The sequence below is a fragment of the Pangasianodon hypophthalmus genome, chromosome 26 (genome assembly GCF_027358585.1).
Source record: "Pangasianodon hypophthalmus isolate fPanHyp1 chromosome 26, fPanHyp1.pri, whole genome shotgun sequence".
NCBI lineage: Eukaryota > Metazoa > Chordata > Actinopteri > Siluriformes > Pangasiidae > Pangasianodon > Pangasianodon hypophthalmus.
Genome location: NC_069735.1, coordinates 2,961,995 through 2,987,296, shown reverse-complemented (window position 1 = coordinate 2,987,296; position 25,302 = coordinate 2,961,995). Strand labels below are relative to the sequence as shown.

The following is a 25,302-nucleotide window of genomic DNA, read 5'->3' as shown; positions in this document are numbered from 1 at the left end:
TCTTTTATCTCATTTACTCTGAGCTGTCTGTTTTTCTATGACTTTTATTAAACTCTTTTGTCCATCTCTCTTTTTCATTCCCAAGTGTCTGTCTCTCTGGACTCTCTATCTGTCTTTTATCAATCTTTTGTCCCCAAATGTCTGTCTCTCTGGACTATCAATATGTCTTTTATCAATGTTTTGTACTCAGCTGTCTGACTCTCTGGAAAACTCTATCTGTCTTTTATCAATCTTTTGTCCCCAGCTGTCTGTCTCTCTTCTCTGTTTAGTTCTTGGTCCCTCTCCTCTCCCTGATTCTCTCTTTCCTCCCATGCTGTCTCTCTGCTCTCTCTGTCTGTCTCTATTTCACTGTCGTCAGTCTGCTGAAGTGCGCACTTGCTTAGAGGAAGCGAGTTTAGCGCTCAACCCAAAGGGAACTTCATTTATTTCTCTATCTCATTTCTAACGGATTTTAAATTCCCTTTATCCATCTTTAAAGCTCCTAATGGCTTTAACATCTTTATCTCTCGCCCAGTGTCTGACCGGCTGTGTTCCAAATCAGGCGCTAACCTCATCAGCCGCTGCCTTTCTGAGCACTACAGTTCAGGGAGTCTTCAATATTATCGTATAAAGGTCGAGGAGGCTGCAGGATTTTATTTCAGCGAAGCACGAGCAACGGAGATTCCTCGGTTTTCATCATTTTCGCAATAATGAGCTTCAAAACCAGGATGAACACTCGGGAGAGACATGAACATTCAATAATATTTAAATACAAAGTTCCTAGACAGCGGCGTACAGTAGCTTCTGTAGCTACATGAGGTATTAACATTATTACCATATTTCACCTCTGTTACAGGAAGGAGGCGGAGCTTAAGCAACTTACGTTATCATATATTCAGCTGGAAGGAAGTAAAGAAAGTAGAGAATGTCACTTATCCAAACTTTCCGACACTCCCTTTCCTGCCTTTCCTTTCTTTATTCCTAAACTCTCTACGTTTTATTCTTCTTCGCTTTACTTATTCTTGTCTTGACTTGTTTTTCTTCCTTGCACGACTTTCTTTATTCTATTCTTGACTTGTTTTATTCCTTCTTTCTTCATTGCCTTATTTTCTTTATTTCATTCTAATTGCTTTGTTTTCTTCCTGAACTTTACTTCTTTCTTTACTTGCGTTCTTCCTTTCTTTCTTCTTTCATTTACTTTCTTTCATTTCGTGACACTTTTTTCTTCCATTTCTTCTTGTCCTTCCCTTTTTCTCTAATCCTTTATTATTACGCTATTGTATTTCGTTATTATTGTTACTTTATTTATTCTCTTTGTTGCTAGTTTTTTCTTCCTTCTTTCTTCCTTGCTTTCTTTAGTCCTTTCTTTACTTGTTTTCTTCTATTCTTTTTGTCCGTCTTTTATTTTCTTTATTCTTTGCATTACTGTTTTTTTTCCTTCCTCTCACTTCTTATTTCCCTTTCTTCCTTGTTTTGTATACTTTATTGCACTCTTTCCTTTTTTTCTTTTTCATTTTTGTTTTACTACCTTAATTCCATTTGTTCCCTGTTATATTTTCTTTATTCCTTTCATTACTTTTTTTCTTCCTTCCTTTACTCCTTTCTTTGTTTTTCTTCCATTCTTTCATTCGTCCTCCATTATTTCCTTCCTTCTGTTTTCTTAGATCTCTTCCACTGTGCAAGCCTTTTAGCTTCATATCATATATTTTGTCCACACTCCCTACCTCGCGCACTCCGCTACAGCAGTGAACAGTGGGCTATCGAGACGGTAAAGCAGCGTTGATGGATTTTTGCCCGAATTAGAATGTGATATTTGCATCGGGAAATCTACAGGCGGAAATTAGAAACGAAAAATTAAGCAGCTCATGATCACGTCCGGCTGTGTTTCAAAAGGAGTGTGCGCGCGTTCCTTTATTTAATCCTCTTTTTCAGTTTGTTTCAGTCGGGTGTCATTTCACTTCCTGATAAAATGAACATCAGTTCTCTAATCCTACACACATACCTACCCACACACACACAAACACACACACACACTGTATCAGCACTCTAATCCCTTAAAGCGTGTGCTGAAGCACTCTTACTCCGACCCCTCTCTCCACCTCTCAGTGTCTGTCTCAGATGGATTATTCCTCCAACCCCAGGAGTGTTCACGCCTCAAACTGACTCACAGACTCACACACAAACAGCGGGGTGAAAGGTCGCGTACCGGAGTGTGGCGCCTCAACCGTGAGGATGTGCGCAGTCCTATAGTCTTCTGTTCAGCTTCAGTTTCTTGACTGACCGTGTCGTATTTGCTTCCAGAATGTTCTGATATTTACTGGAATCCATTCTTCCAGCTACCTGTGTAACGTGCAAGGTGTTCTTATCACATGCCGTCAAAGAGTTTCATCACAGCACTTGGTTTCAAAATGACTGGCTTTTCTTTTGCTGCAAGTAAGGTTTCCTGCTGATGACTCTTCCATGCAGATCATGCTTGTGCATGCAACACTGTAGAATGGTGCATCACCTTTCTGCCCAGCATACAGGCAGTTCTATCTAAGCGTTTTCTTGGTTTTCCAGATCTTGTCATGACACCCGCAGTTCCCTTTAACTCTTTTGTGAAAATTGTTAGCTGGAAGCATTTTGATATCTTTTTATAGCCTTCCCCTGCTTGGTATGCATCAATTAACTTCATTTTCATATTCTCAGTCAGCAGTTTAGAGGAGTCCGTGGTTGTGGAGTGTTCTTTTCTTCTTTCTTTCATTCACTGTATCTTTCTTTTTTCTTTCTTTCTGCTTAAGGATTTATTTGTTTCTTTTTTTTCTGCTGTTGTTTGATTGTTTTTTCTTTCTGCTTGTAGCTTTCTTTGTATTATTCATTCTTTCTTTCTGCTTTAGCTTTTTAGTTCTTTTCCTTCTTTCCTTCCAGCTCATTTCTGCCACAGTATTTCCTACTAAAAGTGCGAATAATGTTTGAAATGGGTTCAGAAAGGCAGCGGCTGATGAGGTTAGAGCCTGATTTGGAACACAGCCGGTCAGACACTGGGCGAGAGATAAAGGTGTTAAAGCCATTAGGAGCTTTAAAGATGGATAAAGGGAATTTAAAATCCATTAGAAATGAAATAAAGAAATAAATGAAGTTCCCTTTGAGTCGAACTCACTTCCGCTAAACGAGTGTGCACTTCACTTTCACATTGACCTTTCAATTCTTGTCACAACACAAGTGTGTGTTTGTGTGTGTGTGTGTGTGTGTGTGTGTTTGGAGAATGAAAAGTGAAAAGTCCTGATTCTGAATTACACACTCATTTCATGTCTGATGAAAAACAAATTGTCTCGCTGCTGCTCTGAGACCGAGTACAGCTAACGGGCACACACAGACACACACACATACACACACACACACAGACAAAACAGATATTGCCTGGAGACCCCCTTGTCCCAGACCACTCAACTACAGCGTGAGTGTTTGTCAGTGTGTGTGTGTGTTCTTGAATGTACTGTCTTTCCTCTCAGAGAAAGACGTGCTGATCCCAAGCAGTCTGGCTTCCAATCCACTGAGACGGCCCTATCGACTGTTTTCGAACACGCTGTAATCTGTACATGAGCCATCATATTCTCCTGAACCACTCTCTAGGCATCACAGGAACTACACACAAATTGTTCTGGTCTCTCCTCTCAAGAACATCTTACAGGGGTGACATCAAACACGGACAAAGAGTGATCAAATGAAAGGCGGTGTACCCCAGGGACCAGTGCTAGTTCCCTTCTTCTTTATAATATACACCAATCCCATGCTTTCTCTCATCACTTCCCAATATCTCCATCTGTCCTTCTCTCCAGAGGACGCGCTGGTCTCAACACACATACAATACTACACAACCACTGCTTGTGATCCCGTTAAAACGTAGATGGTAGAGGTTTCTTCATCTTTAATGTATTATAGCAACTGACAAAATTCAACAAAAAACAAACAGAAATGTTTTAGGGAAAATAGAAAAAGAAAAAACCTGTAATGACCTGGTTGCATAAGTGTGTAGCCCCTTTTATTATAGGGCATGTGACTGTACTTAGAATGAAAATGTTCCAAAGTAATGATCATACACCTGTCATCAATAAAGTGATCCTGATTAACCCCCAAATAAAGACCCGTTTCTGTAGGATTTTCTTCTTGGTTTCATCCGACTGCTGAAGCCATGGTCCACAAAGAGATTACAAAGCATGTACAGGATCTCACTGTCAAAAGGATAAGATGAAATCTAATCAAGGAAGCTGTCAAGAGACCTACGGCAACGTTAAAGGAGCTGCCGGAATATCTGGCAAGTACTGGTCACTCCCTGCAGGTGACAACAATCTCTCATATTCTTTATATGTCTGGGCTATGGGTTAAGGTGGCGAGACGGAAGCCCTTTCTCACCAAAAAAAATAATAATACATCCAAGTCTGCCTAAATCATCTGAACTATGTGGCAAAATGTGTTATCTTCTGGAGGGACCGAGGCAGAATCAAGGTTTTTGGGCATAATTCTAAAAGATATGTTTGGCGCAAAAAAAAACAAGACAGCTTATCACCCAAAGAACACCATACCCACGGTGAAGCATGGTGGTGGCAGCATTATGCAATGGGGCTGCTTCTCTGAGGCTCTAGTCAAGATAGAGGGAATCATGGATAGCTCCAAACTGCAATCTATTCAGGCACAAAACCCGCAGGCTTCTGTTAGACAGCTGAAGATGAAGAAAAATTTCACCTTCCAGCATGACAATGACGAAAAATTACGCAGCGCAAATCTAAGCCACAAAGGAACGGCTTCAGAAGAAGAAGATCAACATTTTGGAATGGCCCAGTCAGAGCAAAGATCTAAATCCTATCAAAAGCCTGTGGAATGACTTGAAGAGGGCTTTTCACAGGAGATCCCCTGACAATTTGATAGATCTGGAGCAATTTTGTAAGGAAGAGTGGAATCAAATTGCCAAATCAGGATGTGCTATGTTGGTAGACTCTTACCCCAAAAGACTGAGTGCTGTATTACAAGGAAAAGGTGCTTTAACAATGTATTATTTATGGGGTTTTCATGCTTATGCAACCAGATTATTGTAAGTTTTTTCGTTTTTTTTCTTCTAAAACCTTTCATCACAAAAACCTGCAATTTCTACAGTGTGTAGAACACTAAAATACTGTGATTAAAAATAGTAAAACTCGAACGCTAACAGTGTCAACATGTCTAGTCCTTGTTGTTACAAAGGTGTATGACTGAAATACCTTTAAAATATACTTTAAACAGGGAAGACGCTATTGAATAAAAACTATTTCAGACATCTGACCATGCTGTGACCGTGACCCTGTTTGGATCATTTCTGAAATCTAATCTGCTGGTTACAATGACAATTCCACATAAATCCTACAACCACTCGTTCTCAAGGTATAAGTATATTTTATTTTTTAAATATTGTGTTAACTTCGAGGTCTTGCACACGATCATGCCAAATTCTGTTGCAGACTGTCATATAAAATCTTTTCACATGCTTTGTGATTCATAATATTTCTAATGCAACATTGCTACTGCTGATGATTTCTGAATTCTTTCTTTTGTATTTTGTTGATTTGGTTATGAAGAAAATTGAAACATTAATCGCAAGATCTTGATTTATTATCTACTAGTTCAGATGAGAAACTGAACAATTCAGGCAACAAATTTGATAAAGTACTAAAAAAAACAACCTATATCGATGCTCAAGTCTCTTCCAAGTGTTTCTCCTTTCCCTTCTAGACTAGGCATCTCTGTTTTTTCTATTTATGCTGACTTTCTAACATTAAAATTTCTACAGAACTTGTTTAGCAGGTGTGTGTGTGTATGTGTTTGTGTGTGTGTGTGTAATGAAGTCTCATGTGTGTGAGCTCCTGGTCTCTTTTTATCCTCTCAACTCCTGCAGGACTACTAAACACAGCAACACCTTACATTCCCTCTTGCCTAATTAACCCCTGTACACACACACACACACACACACAGGGTTAAAACAGCCCCTTGTTTTCATGACACGTAATACCTCCGGTGCACAGGTGACTTATTATAATAAGAGTATGTGTCGCTGCGGGAGAACCGAGGAGCCCCGTGGGGTGTGTGTGTGTGTGTGTGTGTGTGTGTGTGTGTGTGTGTGTGTGTGCGCGCGCGCATGATTCTCAGCAGAGAACACAACAAATCCATAATCCACAAAAACAAATCCACCAAACGAGGAATAATTATGTTCACTTGATTCATTCCGCTGATTCACCTGATTCAATTAAAAGATTCGTTCCAAATAAACAGTCCAGAAGCCGCATCTCTCTGATTTAAAGTGAATCAGAGTGATGAATCATACGGATATGTGAATCTATAGATCTTTATGATTCATGTGGTTTATTAGGTACCTAATAGTGAAGTGTGTAGCTTCATTAAATGAGTCAATTCTGACTGACCTGACTAACTTAAGAGTCTTTCCAACTGAACAAGTTGTTCACAAATCATATCGCTGAATCAGGGTGAATCAAATGAATCAAAATTCACTTTGTTCAAATTACTTATGTGTAGTCTAAAAGAATCATATCAAATTATACACATAATTGCTAGTTTATTAGTTACCAGATTAATATATCTAATAAACTGGTAGTGTGTGTGTGTGTGTGTGTGTGTGTGTGTGTGTGTGTGTGTGTGTGTGTGTGTGTATAATAAACAAGCTATGTTCATTCTAGTTCATTTGACTCCATATTAATTTATTCAAAAGTGTGACTTTAGAAAAGTGTCATTTTAAAGGGTGATTCAGAATGAACACTGCTGAATTTATTAAAAATTTATTTAATCAATAATTTAAAAAAATGCCATCAGCTACTTAACAAAATGGCTAATTAATGGTCCCTCTCTTTTTTTCCTCCTAGTCAGCTATTCTCTGCTTAGACACAGACGATCTAGCTTAGACAGATTTTGCTATGCAAAATCATTCAACATAAGTTTGGTAATTTTGCAGTTTTCTTATTAATGTATATAAGCTTTTCATGGGTAGAGTGTAATCAGAATTGTTGTCATGCTAAATACAAGCCTTCTGTTATTCCGGATGCCTTTTCTTTTCTTCTCTGTGCTCAGTCAGTGTTTGCCTTGCTGGTAAATTAGCTATAACATTCCCTGCTTAACCCAATATTAGCTAAAACTGAATCAAACTTGTATTTAATCAGCACATTTTTGGGAACTTCACTTTCTATTGTGTTAAGAACCATTTGTGTACATTATAAGCAAAACTTCTTTCTGTAAATATGATTACAGGGCCAGTTGTAATGGAAGCTACATACAGGTCACAATAAACAATTAACAGCTCTGAATGTCTACTATTGGCTGGAGCCCTGGGTTTTTTCCTGTGAAGATTGCATTTGTTGTTAAGAAGGATAAACCAACCTGACAACCAGAGAGCTGTCTATGGGAGAAAAGCAAGCCAGTTTGAAGCTGAGAAAAGAGGGAAATCAATCAGAGCCATTGCACAAGCATTGTGCATAGCCAATACAACAATTTGGAATGTCCTGAAAAAGAAAGAAACCACTGGTGTACTAACAGCCAGACATTGAACAGGTTGGTCAAGGAAAACAACGGCATTTGACGACAAATATTGTGAGAGCTGTGAAGAAAAACCCAAAAACAACAGTCAGTGACATCATCAACAACCTCCACAGGGCAGGGGTGACGTTATTACAATTCACCATTTGAAAAATACTTTGAGAGCAGAAATATAGAGGTCAATGGAAAGGCCAAAGTGTAGAGAAAGAAAAGATCGGCTCATGATTCGAAACATACAAGCTCATCAGTCAGGCGTGGTGGAGGTAGTGTCATGGCTTGGGCTTGCATGGCTTCTTCTGGAACTGAACTGATGATGTAACTCATGATGGTAGCAGCAGATTGAATTCAGAAGTCTACAGAAACATTCTGTCTGCCAATTTACAGAGAAATACATCCAGTCTAATTGAGAGGAACTTCATCATGCAGCAAGACAATAAGCCAAAACACACTGCCAACACAACAAAGGAGTTCGTCAGGGGAAAAAGTGGAAGGTTGTAGACTGGCCAAGTCAATCACCAGACCTTAACCCAAATGAGCATACATTTCACTTCCTGAAGAGGAGACTACAGACAAGCCTGGAAAAGCATCACAAAAGGAGAATGCAACAGTTTGGTGATGTCACTGGGGCACCACCTTGATGCAGTTATTGCTAGCAAGGGATACGCAACCAAATATTAAGTGTTATTTACTTTAAGACTATGTGTTCCAATACTTTTGCTCATTTAAAAATTGGGTGCCATGTTCTAAGATGTTTAACATATCTAGATGTAAATATCGGGATATGAAAGCCGAAATTCTGATCTATCATCTCATATTCATCCTTTGATCTCAAACCTAAATGTGTGTAAAGAAAAAAAAAAAAGATGTGGCCTTGCTGTTGTAATACTTTCAGAGGGGACTGTATATGTACAGCTACTCTGTAGGGAGTGATAACTTGAAATTCTTATAAATGCAGGCATGCAATTTGATTATAATATCCCTCTTTATGTATAAAAAAAATACACTCCACAAGCACGCGCACACAGATATTTGAACAGAATGAAGCAGTTTATTAAGAAATTCTTTAGGCTGTTATTCTTACTGCTGGTGTTAGTGTGATAGACAAGACAGGTAGACGTGTTTAGAAGACGTTATACATGACATTTCATACCAATCCTTCTGTTTTTGCATTTCTTGAATTTCTTGAAAAAAAAAATTAATAACCTAAGTGATTTGTACTTCATTTGATTCACCAAAAATGTGGCATTTTTAAACGAATCGATTCACCTTACTCAGAACAATCAAATGGTTCACTAGTCACACATTGCTGAATCAGGCACTTGATTGAATTTCTCCTTAATGTAAATCACGGTGGTGAATCAAATGAATGAGAATTTATTTCATCATAATAATAATTCAATAGTTCTATTCACTTATATACATATGAGTTTTAGTTCATTTGATTCATCACCCTGATTCACTGAAAAGTGTGACTTTATTAAATGAATCGATTTGCCTGACTGATTAAAAGAGCTGTTCAGAATGAGTCAGGTAAAGTGATTCACTAAATCACATCGCTTTTAAGTGAATAGGGGTGGCCAGTTGCTGCTTAGGTGGGCGGCTTGTTTAGACGGCTTGTGTAATTCATTTTGCTGAATAATCTCTTCCTTTTCCCAGGGGGCTGTGCACAATTAACGCTAATTACACAGCAATGCTAACACACACTATAACACACACTATGGGTGTGTGTGTCTGTGTGTGTGTCTGTGCGCATTATTGGGGCGTACACACTCAGATCAGAGATGAGTTTAGTGTGTTGTGGGCGCTGCTTTGATCACACTTGTGAATGTTAATAAACCACTAAACAGCTAGCTCTGTACACTAATCACTCGCATGCTAATCATTCTGATGCTAATCACTCGGATGCGTCTATTCCGGTCTGAGGACGGTGTGTGTATGTTATTTGTTTCTTCTCACAAATCCACCCACACACCCACACACACAGAGGGGAAGGAGCAGTGGTATGTGAGGTTTGTGTAGATGCTAATAATGGAGCTATCAGAGCTGCTGTGCATGCTGGGAAATTAGGTAGCTGTATTATAATAATAGTATTTCCAACCGATTATCAATATGACACAAAGCCAACTGACCACACACACACACACACACACACACACTAAGCTTGAACACAATAATACTGTTGTAACAGAGAGCAAAACATTACACCCACAGAGTGAGAGAAAACCAAGCATAGCAAACCAGGAAAGTGAGACAGTGAACAAGAGAATGAGTGGAAGAATAAACTAAAGAATGAGTGAAGGAAAATGTACAATGGAACAAGTGAGAAAGTGAAAGAGTAGTAAAGAGAGCAAGTGATGTGTAGGTATTTGTGTGAGTATTTGGCCAGGTTCTGTATAAAAAGACAATAAACACACAGACATGGCTGTTTTTCAAGCAGAGCCAGAGCTAGAAAGTGTTAATTAGGTTTAAGGTACAGCCAAGGGGGTGAAAAAGGTAAGGAGGAGGAGCACCAAAGGTGAGGCAATGGGGCGAACCAAAGAGGTGGAAAAGGGTCAGCAAAGGCTTGACCAAGAGAGGAGAAAGAGCTGGAAAATGGGGTGTCATTGACGTGACCATTAGATGATCAGAAGGTGGACACAGGGATGAAAAGGGTGAAAAAGAAGTGCCAAAGTAGTGGCAATGGAGCAACAAAGAGGGGAAAAAGGTGTGTCAAAGGGGCAATTGAGCAGGGGAAAAGGGATGTGAAAAAAGGAGTGACAAAAGTGGGGTAAAAAAGAGTGACTATAGAGCAAAGGGGAAAGAAAATGAATGACCAAGGAGGGATAAAAGGGTTGAAAATGGGTGGCAAAAGGGTGACCAAGAGAGGAGAAAGAGGTGAAAAAGAGGTGACCATGAGGGGACAACAGGATGGCAATGTAGTTGAGTGGGTGGCAAAGGAGTGAAAATGGTTAAAGGAAAAAAAAAAAAGGTGAGGCAAAGGTGCACCAAAGAAGTGGGGCAACAAAGAGGTGAAAAAGGACTGGCAAAGGCTTGACCAAGGGACAACAAAGGGGTAGAAAAAATGGGTGAACATAGAAGGACAAAGAGGTGGCATAGGGGTGACTGGGAGGAGCAAGGGATGAAAATTCCAGGAGATCAGCACTTTCTAAAATACTCAAACCAACAACCATGCCACATTCAAAGTCACTGAGGTCACATATTTCCCCCCATTCTAATGTTTGATGTGACCTTTAACTGAGGCTCAGCACATGATTGGCTGATTGGATAATTGCATGAATGAGCAAGGATACAGGTGTTCCTAATAAAGTGTACAACATTATATACTAATTTGTCCAAAGTAGGGACAGCTGTACCTTTGAAACAAGACAGTTGACTATCAGGGTATATTGGAAAACCAATTATTGGTACACAATGTGTGTTCTGACCTTGTGAACACTGCATTTCTACATCCAAGCTTTTAGTCAAATCTGCAAATTGTTATTTTTTCATTTATTTTTTTAAAACTTGTGCATACAGAGTAAAAATGGCATCCAGTGGGCGTTTGGAGATGCCTGTTAAAATGAAGTGCACTTCTTCTCCTTCGTGATAAAAGCGACTCTCTGTTTGCTGTCAGCTGCATTTGATCTCCTGAAAAGTAGAAAACTGTTGCGGTGTAAAATGTGACGTCTCCGTTAAGTCTCTGTGTTTGACAGTGTGCTGAATTTTAAACCTTATTTTAAAGATGTCATTTTAAGCTAGTAAAAAAGCATGTTAAACAACAACGTGGTTAATACGTTTTTTTTTTTTAAAAAAAAAAAAAGGCTACAAACAGCTGAAGAGCACTTTTATCTATATTTGAAATGACTTGTGTATGCTAATTAGAAAACACCTCATGAGCTGTTGACATCAGTTCCATTATCTACTCTTGTTTATTGACATTGCAATAGTAGTACAGTTGATAATGCTAGCACATGGCTAGGCGGCTTTCTCAGTGCTAGCATGCTAGCTCTCGTTAGTCACAGGTACAACACGACTGAGATTAACCCTAAACCCCCTCAGAGTATCTCATCATTTTACAAAATTTAACTTTTCCCACAACAACTACAATCTGTTTATTCCCAATATTCACTATGTTAGCTTAACTAGCATGTTTTTCTATTTCTCTCTGTCTCTCTCTAGGTCCATTTCTCCTTAATTCCTCTCTCCCTTCATCCCTCTCTTCTTTCACCTTCTCCTCATTCTTCAAACTAACACTCCTACCCTTTAACCTTCATCCCTTCTCTTCCTTTATATGCCCTCTCCCTATCTCTCCTTTAACCCTTTCCTCTTCATCCCTCACTTTCTTCTTTTATCCCTCTCAGTGTCTCTGTCTTCTTATCTTTCCCTTCATCCCTCCCTCTATCTGGCTTCATCTTCCTCTTTATCCATGTCTCTCCATTCTGCCTTTTCCCTCTCTTTCTCTACCTCCCTTTATCTCTCATTTATTCCTCTCTTGTTCTTTATCCTTTGTCCCTACCTTCACTCATACCCTTTCATCTTCATTCCCCATCTCTGCCTTTATCTGTCCTGTCTTCCCTCGTCTTATTCCTTATTCCTCCCTTTCTTTATCTCACCCTTCATTTGTCTCTCTCTCCATCCCTCGCTTACTTCTTTGATCCCTCGCAGTATGTCTTCTCATCTTTCATCCCACTTTATCCTTTTCTCACTTCATCCCTCCCTTTAACCATCCTTCTTTCCATTCTTCTCTCCATTGCTTCTTCATCTGTCTCTTTTTGTGTTCTCTCCATCCCTCTTTCTGTGTCCGCATCCTTCTTGTCAGCCCTGCCTTCGTCTTTTCGTCTTTCGTGACCCTCTCATCAGTGGTGTGTTGACAGAGTGCTGTGTGTTTGTGGAAGAAATGATGAACATAGATCTTGCAATAACACACACACACACACACTCTGTCTGATCAAAGCTTTCTCTGAAGATCTTGACATTTTCGGACCTCTGGCTTCATTACATATATTCACACACACTCAAAAAGAGTGGCTTCAAATCCTTGTAAAGTAACAAAAGGTATGATCTACTGTCCAGGCGGCTTAATGCTGACTAATGAGTTCACTTAGATTCTTTGAATCCTTTGATTTTGATGTACGGACTGATAACAGTGTTTTATCTGAGTGTTTTAGTCATGAATAAATCACTCCATCAGTGCTAGCGTGAACAAAGCCCACGGCACAACTGGTCCATCTGGACTACTTGGAGTTTCACTGATATGACTTCCTATGATGACTTCATTAGTACTGTGCAAAACCTACAATCGTGGTGTTAGCCTGACTATCTGTAATTTACCCACCTCTGCCCTATGTTAGCCGTAATAGCCCTGTGTTATCCACACATCACTGTCGCTGTCTGAATAAACTACCTCCCAGCTGCTCGTGTCACAATCAGGAATCTCTGACTAAATCCTCTTCCACAGCAGTTTGAGCCAAGTGACAATACTGTCAGGAGCCTAAGGACCAAATTCTCTCCAATGGTGACTCAAAATGGGTGATGATTCTGTCAGGAACCTTTGATTAATCCCCCTCCCACAGTGACTCAAGAAAAGTAACGAGTCTGTCAGGAATCTGCAACTGAACCCCCTGCCACAGTTACTCGAAACAAGTGATAATACTGTTGGGAATCTCCAACTAAACACTCTCCCACAGTGTTTCAAGCTGAGTGATGATGCTGTCAGGAATCTCCATTTAAACCCTCTCCCACAGTGTTTCAAACTGAGTGACGATACTGTAAGGAATATCCGACTAATCCCCCTCCCACAGTGACTCAAGAGAAGTCATGATGCTGTCAGAAATCTCGAACAAAACCCACAGCCTTGAAACAAGTGATTATGTTGTCAGGAATCTCCGACTAACCCCTTCCCATAGTGACTCAAGAAAAGTCATGATGCTGTCAGAAATCTCCAACAAAACAGACAGCCTTGAAGCTGAGTGATGATGCTGTGGGGAATCTCTGACAAAACCCTCTTGGATAGTGTTTGAAGCTGAGTGATGATGCTGTGGGGACTCTCTGACTAAACCTCCTCCCATAGTGACTCAAGAAATGTGAAAGGTGATGACTCTTGGTAATCACTGACTAAACCCTCTGCCACAGTGACTCGAGACAATGCTGTTGGGAATCTCCAACTAAGCCCTCCCCCACAATGTTTCAAGTTGAGTGATGATGCGGTCAGTAATTTCAGACTAGTCCCTCTCCCTCAGTGTTTCAAGCTGAGTGATGATGATGTAGGGAATCTCCGACTAAACCCCCTCCCTTAGTGACTTAAGAAAATGGCGAGACTCTCATGAATCTCAGACTAAACCCCCTTCCATTTGCTGAAGCTGAGTCATGATCAGGAATATCTGATTAAACCTCTTCCACAGTAGCTTCAGGCAAGTGATGTTGACGGGAGCCAAATGACCAGACTCCAGCCCACAGTGACTCAAGTGATATATGCTATATCAGGAACCTTCAAATAAAACCCCCTCACAGTGACTCAAAAAAAACTGACAATTCTGTCAATAATCTCTGACTAATGCCTCTGCCACAGTTACGTGAGAAGTGATAATGCTGTGGGGAATCGCAAACTAAACCCCCTCCAATAGTGACTCAAGAAAAGTTGTGACACTGTCAGAAATCTCTGAGTAAACCCTCTCCTACACTGACTAGACGAGCAACTGGGAGAGGGTTGACAACAGTGTCAGGAATCTCCAACTAAACCCCCTCTCACAGCTGCCCAAGCTGAGTTACTAAAGTCTCACCCAGTCGCTTGAGCTGTTCTGCCTATATCATACTACAGCAATGATGTTTCTTAGCCCAGTGGACTACACTAAAAACCTTTTGGCTATGTTTAACCTGCTACTGTTGTAAACATGTTACACTGCTACCTCTGCTGCCACTCCTATGCCACTGGCTTATGTGTTTTTAATGGTCAATTAATACAGTGATACTGTGATATTTTTAGATTAGGGAATCATACCCTGAACATGTCAACACCCCAGCATTCGACTTGGTTAACTAAACTGTTGAGAATCTCTGACTAAACCCTTTATCACCATGGCTCAACCCAATGAATGACCCTGTCAGGAATCTTTGAATAAAACCCTGTCCTGAGGCAGCTCAAGCCAAGTGACAACATCGTTGGGAATCCCAAACTAAACCTCCTTTCATTGGAAAACTATTGCATTTGTCGATTTGTACAGCGGACATGCTAAACTAACATCATATAAGGTATGCTATATGGCCAAAAGTATGTGGACACGGGATTACCGAACATCCCATTCCAAAACCATGGGCATTAAAATTGATTTGTTCCCCCTTTGCTGCTCTAACAGCCTCCACTCTTCTGGGAAGGCTTTCCACTAGATTTTGAACCATGGCTGTGGGGATTTGTGCACTTTCAGCCACAAGAGCACAAAGGGGTTGGGCACTGATGTTTAGCAAGAAGGCCTGGCATGGTGCTCCAATTCATCTCAGATGGGTTTAGTTCAGCACACTCGAGTTCTTCCATGCCAACCTTGGTAAACCATATCTTTATGGACCTCACTCTGTGCACAGGGGTGTTGTCATGCTGGAACAGGTTTGTGCCTCTTAGTTCCCATGAAAGGAAATCTTAATGCTATGGCATACAAAGACATTCTAAACAATCATGTACCTCCAATATTGTGGCAAAAGTTTGGAGAAGGCCCACATATGAGGTTCATAGTTATGCATACCTTTGGCCATATAGTGTAGCTTACAAAATAAACATTATCATGAAACACGTTACTTTGTTATAACATAATACTGCAACAAATGATAGTGTCAAAGGGCAAGGTTATAAATCTTCCACATGTATTTTGTTTATTTAGTATTTAGAGTTTTTCTGTGAATTTCTGACTGTCCTATGAGGGGGCTGATCTTTATTTCAGTGTTAGCTACAGCACCCCCTGGTGTTCCCTGTTTATAAACATGTACACGTGTCATTTCTGAACACAGCAACTCCTTTTGTTGCGTTACTTGTATTTTCGTTGCATTCTAACTTTGTCGACAAAGTCTAGACTCAAACCTCTCTGTATTATGGCCAAAGATTAAAGTATTGGCACTCTTGGTTTACGTTGCAGCGATTTGACACACATTTAGCATGCAAACACGTGGGACATTACCGGGTAGTGAATTCAAGTTTGAGACCAGTGACAACCAGCTGGGTGAATTCAATAAGCAAACTCTGTGTGTGTGTTGGCAGTAATAGTTTCTGATGACCGACTGGTGTGATCTGAAAGTGGGAAAGTGTGAGAAGCAACACACACACAGTCAGTGTGAATCACACTGCCAGTTAAAGATTGATCCACACAACAGGAACAGTGTGGGCAGAGACACTGCGTGTGTGTTTGTGTGCGTTAGATATACTCTCTCTAAAAAAACAGAAACACAGTTTATTTTCCTTTTTTTTTGACCAGAGAAGTGACCTAAATGAAGCCAAGGGTGCCAATACATCAATCTTAGGTAATAATATAGAGAAGTTTGCGTCCAAAATTTGCAAAGTTAAAACACAACAAAAGTATGAGTCACGCAATTATAAGTCACACTACACACACAACACACACACACATATTGCCCTGAGTATCACTTTCAGCATGTTGTTTGTTTCAGTTCTCACACTGTCTGTTCTCCAAACTGCCATTCTTTGATATTTCACACTAAATCTGTTTGTTAATAATATAATAACAGCTCTCGTCATTTCTGCAGTGCTTCAGCAAAACTGTGACTAAATCCAGTCATGCTAAATAAAGCTCACTGAGAGACAAACAGAAACAGAAGATGCTGAAAAAGGGAATATAAATATTATTTTTTAATATTAATACATAATCATGTAAATAAATAAATATGTAAATACAGGTGATATGAATTATATATGAATGTGTACATGTGCACAGCTGTTCAGATCTCTTTGATGTACAAAGACTTGGCTCACAAAATTAAATAATTTAACCGTTTTGTGTGTTTATGTGCAGCACTAATTGTATGTATGATGGTTACCTCACCGCTGACTTTTTCAAAATACAGATTAAAATGCATTTCTGTCTTTTTTTTTTTTGTTTGTCTGGCACAGCATGCTTCCTTTCCTTGTAGCCACTCTCTCTCTTTCACCTTACAGTGACAATAGCTGTGTTTACATTCAGCCTAATAATCCATTAATAATCTAACTGAGAGCTTAATCAGAAATAGAAAATACTCATGTATATATTTCAGTCAGAATAGAGTCATAATTTTTGTAAATTTGGGATTTTACGATTATGTTGTATTTTATTTTCCACAAATTGAGCTGGAGAAATAACCAGAGATCATATATATATATAAAATTCGGTCAGAATTAAAATGTTCGTAAAGTTTGCTTAATGTCCCATCAAAACCAACTATCTAAAACACAGAACAATAAAATACAGATGACATTTAAAAGGACGTGCACTTGCTGGTCACTTTATTAGGAACACCATCCTAACACTGCCTGAATTCTTTATGGCATGGGTTATACATGGTGTTGGAAACATTGCTTTGAGATTCTGGTCAATGTTCACATGCATCACATACTGTGAATCCTCCATTCTACCATGAAAGAAAACATTCCCCACACCATTACACCACCACCACCAGTCTGGCCATTCTCCTCTGACCTCTCTCAGCAACAATAACCATAGTAGTAGTAACGAACAGCCAAAAAGTTATATCACAGTATAGCTTTATCATAAAATATCATGGTATGATGTGATGTCCTTTCAATTTTACTTCAATTTGAAAATTGGTTAAAAGATCGTTCCACAGAAGTTGAACTCATATTTGATGAGTCAACAGTTTCTTTTTGCTTCATTCAATAAAAAATGAGTCTGTTAGCTTTAAGGTTATGTGTTAAGACCACCGGATTTTGTATGCTCTTTCTTTTAGGTGATATCAGTAAAAAATGAGATTTTCGCAGCTATGCTAATGAAATGCAACTACATTTCCATTCCTTCTGAATGATCAGACTGATGATTGAATAATAAAATATGTAAAATACAATCATTCTCTTGGGATATCTCCAAACATAATGCTGCTTAATCAGGACAAAACTGTAATACTGATTGTATTGATTCATGAAAAATGAGGCCATACTGCTTTATTTATTAGATTCGAATTTTAGATTCTGAACTACTTTATCTCTCATTTAAATAATGTCACTAAAGGTTATATTTTAGCATTTATGAAACATTGACCAAGTTTGGTCTTGGCTATGCATTTATATCTTCCAGGTTCAATCTTTTTTATGCTTTTTTAATTTTTCTTTGGCGCCTGCATATCTCACTGAACGTCTTTCTTTTTCCCAACCCGTCACACAAAACCTGTTAATGCTGTCCTATTTACAGACAAACAATTGTAATTCTTGTATAGAGTGGAACTCAAATATGAATTACATTTTCTTAAACTGTCAAGGTCAGTCCAATTTTTAAAAATGAAAATCTGTCTTTTTTATTTAGTTAAATGATGTCCTTGTTCTTTATCAGAAAGAAAACTCAATAGCAAACAATTTGAATAATAATAATAATAATAATAATAATAATAATAGAAATAATAGAAAAAAATACAAGAACAAATGATGCCAAATTTAACCAAAGCATAAAAAATCAAAGTCAAGAATAAGATATGTGATAAAAGAAGCAATACACAAAACGTGCAAGAAGAAAATAAGCAGTTAAAAATTGAAACAAATATAAATATAATTACTGCATTCTACATGAAAAATACAATGCAGTAATTATATTTACAATATCATTATATCTAATTCATCTGATATCATTTTTATTTTAACTATTTCCTTAATCTATATTACATCTTTAAATGAATTATTATTATTATTATTATTATTATTATACTATAAAGACTGTAAAACTGTTATTAAAAAAAAGTTAACTTTAAGTAATGTATATTATTATTAGCTACAAGTAATAGTTTATATATCTGTCACTCATCCTGCTAGCTACCTGTTACAGTCAGGAAAGGTGTTCGTTAGAAACGTGCTTTATGACGTCACCAAAATTATTTGATCGTTTTCATTTAATAAGTGTTACTTGATATGAATGAGTCACGAAGCGACTTGAATAACAGCTGTTACATCATTAACTGTGATAATGTAACCCATGATAAGTCATCATGAGAATGACAGACGGGCAGACAGACAGCATCTTCTCACAACACACACATGACTGTGTGAGCACATTTCCTCTCCACGGACAAACGCTCCTATGTGATTACTGCACTATACATAATGACACCCTCTGTGTGTGTGTGTGTGTGTGTGTGTGTGTGTGTGTTAATGCTAAACTCATGCCTGAAGGACTTAATGTATTCAACACGGCCAGCGTGAGAGTGGAGCCCCCTACTGACATGTCTCACTCTCACCACCCGTCTGTCTGCGCAGAATTCACACACGTCTGCACATAAAGCACGCTGCTGAGATCTGCTCCGTGGGAAACAAATTACCACATAATGCAGAAATAAAAGAAGCAATGCAAAAATAATGCCCTACACATAAAATATGGGAGGAAATAAGCAAGATAGGCAAGAATTAGTAGTGCACAAAAGCAAATAAATAAATAAATACATAAATAACACCAAAGCAAATAATAAAACATGCAGGAGTAAATGATCCAAAAATAATCAAAGCAAAAGATTTAAAACATAGGGGGGGAAAAAAAACAACGCAAAATATAACCAAAGCAAAACAAACAATGCAAAAAAATAAAACACGGGAATGAATAATGCAAAATAAACAAAGCAAAAAAAATAAAAAATTCAATGCAAGAAAACATAAAATACAAGAAAAAACAATGGAAAATATAATCAAAGCAAAAAAAAACAAAAAGAATTTAAAAATGCATTTTTCACGTGAGAAAAACAGTGGCAAATATAACCAAAGCAAAAAATAAAAATGCTAAATATAAACAAAGAAAAGAGCAGTGGCAAAAAAAAACAGACATAAACAATGCAAAATATAACCAAAGCAAAAAAAATATATAATAATAATAATAAAAAAAGCTGAATGAAAATACAAGATAAAATCAAAGCAAAAAAAAAAGCATTTTTTAAAAACTGAGTGAAAAAAGGCAAACATAATTAAGGAAAACAATTTTTAAAAAATACAAGGAAAATACTAAATATAAGCAAAGGAATAAGCAGTGCAAAAAAAAAACAAGCTACAAGGATAAATGCATGAAGTAAGAAAGCAGCAGAGCTCCTCAGACTTCAGAGCACTCCTCTGTATTTGTGTGCACTCGTGCTTATCCACTTCCTCAAGTCCTCACTTAGGTTTAATATTGTGCTTTAGAGTCGCTGTCTCATTCACTCCAGCACCCGTACATCAGTCTCTACTCTTACAGAACAACTTCCTACTGTCACACTGTCGGCCTTAGCATTTTTAATGACGTTAAAATGATTTTTCATTCATTATTTACTGAAAAAACTGCATTTTATGTCATTATTTACTGTAAATTACAATTATTTTGACATTTTTTACTGTTGAATTAGTGCTGCTATTTCACTATTTACTGTTAAGTTATTGTGAATTAGACTTTTGTCATTATTTGCTAGAATTTTCATTTTTATGTCGTTATTAACAGTAAAATAGAAACATTTTGCCATTGTTTAGTATAAATTAGCATTTTCTACATCTATTTAATGTAGTGTTTTTATTTCATTATTCATTGTCATTGTCATGGATTAGAATTGTATGTCATTATTTACTGGAAACTAGCATTTTACGTCATTATTTACAATAACTTAGTGAATAATGAAATAGCAACAACTAATTTACAGTAAACAATGACAAAATAATAGTATGTTACAGTTAAAGTACTATTATTTTGTCATTGTTTACTATGAATTAGTTACTGCTATCTTATTATTCACTGTAAGTATTGTAAATTAGAATTTTATGTCATTATTTGCTAGAATTTTCATTTTTATGTCATTATTACCAGTACAATAATATTATTTTGCTATTTTTTAGTGTAAAGTAGCATTTTTATTTCATTATTCACTGTAGGTTGTTGTCTTGGGTTTTTGGCAAAGTAGAATTTTATGTCATTGTTTACTTAAATTTTTCATTCTTATTTAATTATTTACTGCAAACTAGCACGAGATGTCCATGTTTACTGTAATACTGTAAATCAGCATTATTTTCTCATTGTTTTACTGTAAACTGGCATTTTTTATTTGATTATTCACTTCAGTTTAACATTTTTATGTCATGAATTGTCCATGTCATTATCTACTTTCATTTTTATGTCCTTATTTACTGTAAAGTGGCATTATTTTGTCTTTGCCTACTGTAATTTAGCATTTCTATGTCATTATTTAATGTAAACCAGCATGTAATTGCATTATTTACTGTAAATTAGCATTATTATGTTACTAGTTTTGAGAAATTTGAATTTGTATGTCAGTATTCACTGTAAATTCAGAAATTAGCTTTTTAATGTCATTATCTACTGTAAATTAGTACTACTGTATATTACAAATTATCTGTCACTTTTTACTCTAAATCCGTGAATTATCATTTTTATGTTATTATTTTACACTGAAGTAGTGTTGTCATTATTTTGATTGCATTACACATTTGTTATTAGTTTCAGGAAATTAGATTGTGTATGTCATTATTTACTATTAATTTGTAAATTAGGTTTCTAATGTTGTTATGTACTGTAACTGATCATGTTACCACATGATTATTTTACTGTAAATTACAATTAGTATGCGATTGTTTACTGTACATCTGTACAGTAAATTAGCTTTCCTGTGTCACTGTTTTCATATAACTTCGCATTCTTATGTTGTTATTTTAATATAAACCACCATTTTTTGCCATTCATGTCATTGTGCAATAAATGATCGTTTCTATGTCATCAATTATAGTAAATTAACATTCTCATGTCATTATGTTACACTATATTTATTATCACAGCCAGACCATTCCCTGAATCAGCGACTCTGTAACAGGAGCTGGTTTTCCAGAAATAAAAAAAGAAAAGCTGAGGCTCGGAGTGTGATGTGTTCACAGATCTGAGTGTTTCCCTCGTTTACTTTCTATTAAAGGCCGAGCGCTCATGAGTAATTAATTTTGCCTCAGGGTGCTGTCACCAACACCGATCTTCATCTGAACACACACACACTCACGCTAAATAAATAAATAGCAAACTACTGCAGTCTGCAAGAAACCAAACAGTTAAACTACATGAATATGGAGCCTGTGATTTAATGTACAAGAGTCAATAAAAAATCAATATCCGGCGTTAGCCAATTAGCTAACTTTAGCTAAGCTCATCAATAATGCAAATGATTTGGTGAACAGCCTAAGCTTGAACTTCCTTCACACACACACACACACACATATACGAGTGTGTGTGTGTGTGTGTGTGTGTGTGTGTGTGTTCCTCTGTAAACCCCCACACCATATTCCCTCCCCTCTTATCCTGTCCTCCCCTGATCCTGTTAAAGTGCTGAAAGTTTATAAACCTGACAGTCTGTTCGGGTCGAGTGAACGCACCACAGCGTGTATTCAGTAAATTTAGTAAATGTATTCAGCATACAGTAAATTTCAGAATGATAAGATGACCTCATCTAGATGTTCATTACTAAGGAACACACACACACACACATTTATACATATATATATATGTATGAATTATGTATATATCAATTCACACCAAAAATGAAAGTGCAGAAGAAGCTGAGATAAACATTTCTAGATCAGATCTTACTTTCTAGCTATAATTCTAACCCCTGAGCATTAGATGAAGGTTTAAATAGTGGTACTGGTACAGTGCATGACCCAAGACCAACATTGGCAAGAAATAACTATTGAAAATTGTGTCAAAGAAGAAGAAATCTTGAGAGGAATCAAGGATTGGGTTTTTTAAGGGCTTTTAGAGCAGAACCTGCATATTAATCCAAATGCTTATGTGTTAATTTAAAGCTAAACCCTAAATTTAAAGTACAGTCGGTTTTAGATTAGGGTTTGAAGGAATACATACCTCCTAAAGTTAACCCAAAACCCAAAGTAGGAATGAACGATAACGTTCAACAATGCTGTTGAATTCTGGACTCTGATTGGTCATTCATTTGATTCATTGCTGATTCGTTTTCTTTAACTGCAGGCCTGACAGTAGTGCATCTGCAAATCACAGGTTTACGATGTTAATGCACTCGATCTAATATGTTAGCTTTTCTACAGTAACAGCTCATTCACTGGGACTTGTTTGGCAAACGTTCCAAATGACATGTGAAATCGTGACGTTTTCCGCAAGAAGATGTTTATGCAACGTTCATGGAAGGAGCCTCCAGTGTTTGTGACTGTCTGAGATACAGCTGTAACTTTAGTTTTTGTCATACGGTTTCAGAACTGAGGAGTTTATGCTTTGTGGTTTCTCAGTAACGTCTCATGCTGCATTTTTTTTCTTATTAACTTCAAGAGAGAGAGAGAGAAGAGAGGCTAGTGAAGGAACAAGTGTTTACAGCCTATATGACAAAATTAATAACAGGATCTAACTTGTTTCGTGGATATTCCAAAACATTAAATGTAACTATAAATGGATAAAAAAATACTCCATTCTTCAATTGCTAAAACATTGCAAGCGTTGGCAAACTGCTGTGGCATAAGAGGAATAAAACTCAGGACGTACTTTTATAAAAATAAATAAATAAACATCAACGCTGGTGTGGTAATGGTTGCGTCATTAGACCACGCCATCATGGATTATTTTGCTATAATAACACAACATCCATCCATTTTCTGTACTGCTTATCCTATACAGGGTTGCGGGGTAACCTGGAGCCTATCCCAGGGGACTCGTGGCACAAGGCGGGGGACACCCTGGACAGGGTGCAAACTCATCACACACACACACACACATCCATTCACTCACTATGGACAATTTAGAGATGGCAATCAGCCTACAGCGCATGTCTTTGGACCGGGCGAGGAAACCGGAGCACCCGGAGGAAACCCCCAAAGCAAGCTCCGTACACACTGGGCAGAGGCGGGAACTGGGAATCGTCAGAGAAGTATCTGTATCCAGGTCTCATTTAGTGTCATAAATGTCGAGACCCAAGGTTTTAACACTCTTAACAGAACTTCTAAAGATCTAAACCCTGACAAGTCAGTCTTTTAGAGCTGCTCAACTTCTCGTTTAATCCTACTTTGGAGAAGAAGAAGCAGATGTTCTTAGACAGATTTTGCTCGTAGCCTAATATACCAAACCCTAAAGTCTAATTCTGACCCCTGACTGGTTTGAGAGAGAGAGAGAGAGAGAGAGAGAGAGAGGGAGAAGACACAGACAGATAGACAGACAGGCAGACAGAAGGATGGTCACCAGACACCTGAAGAGATGTTTCTCAAGCCAACAGAGCTGGATTTTAGTTCTGGTATCTCTCCCACAGACCCTTCTTTTTCCATCCCTAACCCCTCCACCCTGAAGTGTATTAGAGAGCACTCTAACAGGTCCCTCAGAAGCCCTGCAAACTCAGAATGAGACCAGACCCAGGGATTTACCTGCGGTCTGGTGCTGGTTAATCCTGATGGCAGTGAATCCTCTGTCCACGAGCGCCTGCTTGACATCCCTGCAGCTCCGCGAGACTCCATCATCACCCTCCTCCTCATCCTCCACGCGCTCGCGCTCGCGCTCGGCTCCTCGTCCTCCCGAGCAGAAGCAGAGCGCCGCGGACAGAGCCAGCACACACACCTGCAGCCTCACCATGCTCACCAAGCCGCTAAAACACCTCAAAACACACACGCATACACACACACACACACACACGCGCGCGCACTCCAAATCAAAGCCCAGTTCTCCCTTAGGTCCGTCCGCCTCGCGCTCTGATCAGAGTTTCCTCCTCGCGCTCTTCATAGCGCAGCGCGTGCTAAAGCAGCAGCACGCTAGAATTAAAAAAAAAAAAAAAAAAAGAAAACCAAAAAAAAAAAAAAAAAAAAATCCGCACCGACCAACAGCAGCTCAATAACTTCTCCGCTGTATACCGAGCTGCTGCTGCTGCGCGCGCGCGTGTCTGTGTGTGTGTGTGTGAGAGAGAGAGAGACACAGCGAGACAGAGACAGCACACAGTGCAACACACACACACACACACACACACACACAGAGAGAGAGAGAGAGAGAGAGAGAGAGAAAGAGAGAGAGAGTTCGTGCGCCGAGAAAATCCCGGAGTGGAGTCACCGGAGCGCGTGAGGAGGATATTTTTATTTAGCCTACATGATGATTAATATGGTCGCTCAAGTACCAAATGGGAAAGTGCTGATAGCTTGCCTAATGTGGAGTTAAATTAGTGCAGAGAAGATCATTAAAATATCATATATATATATATATATATATATATATATATATATATATATATTGAATTGAAGCTAGATATATGAGACGTGTATATAGAACCAAATTAAACTTTCATTTGTCCAACATACTCACTCCTTCACTGTTTAGTGGTATTGAGGCAACAGACGTAGGATTCAACGTGTCTCGTTCAGCCATGAACTCTAAATTCTAATGCCTACACCTGTACCAAGTGGTAGCCCGTAAACAGTAAACCCCTAAATGGTAGTACTGAGGCAGTAGTTGAAAGTCAACACATCTTGTTCAAGCCAAACCCTAACTCCTTATCCCTACACCCTTATCGAGTGGTATTAGAGCAACCTTCTAGATGAAGGTTTGAACACATCCCAGTCAGCCATAAACCTTCATTCCTAATCCCTACATGCTTATC

General features: G+C 38.3%; 1 protein-coding gene across 2 annotated transcripts in view; it reads right to left on the bottom strand.

The window, feature by feature from the left end:
• Positions 1 to 24,572, bottom strand: part of gpc6a (glypican 6a) — a 139,992-nt gene extending 115,420 nt beyond the window's left edge. Inside the window, exon 1 of one of the 2 annotated variants that reach the window (XM_026928953.3) lies at positions 24,086 to 24,572. In XM_026928953.3, the coding sequence (XP_026784754.3) occupies positions 24,086 to 24,290 (205 nt within the window). In that variant the 5' untranslated portion in view covers positions 24,291 to 24,572. The remainder of the gene's footprint in view (positions 1 to 24,085) is intronic. The other variant, XM_026928956.3, reaches the window with a different exon arrangement.
• Positions 24,573 to 25,302: the final 730 nt, after the last annotated feature.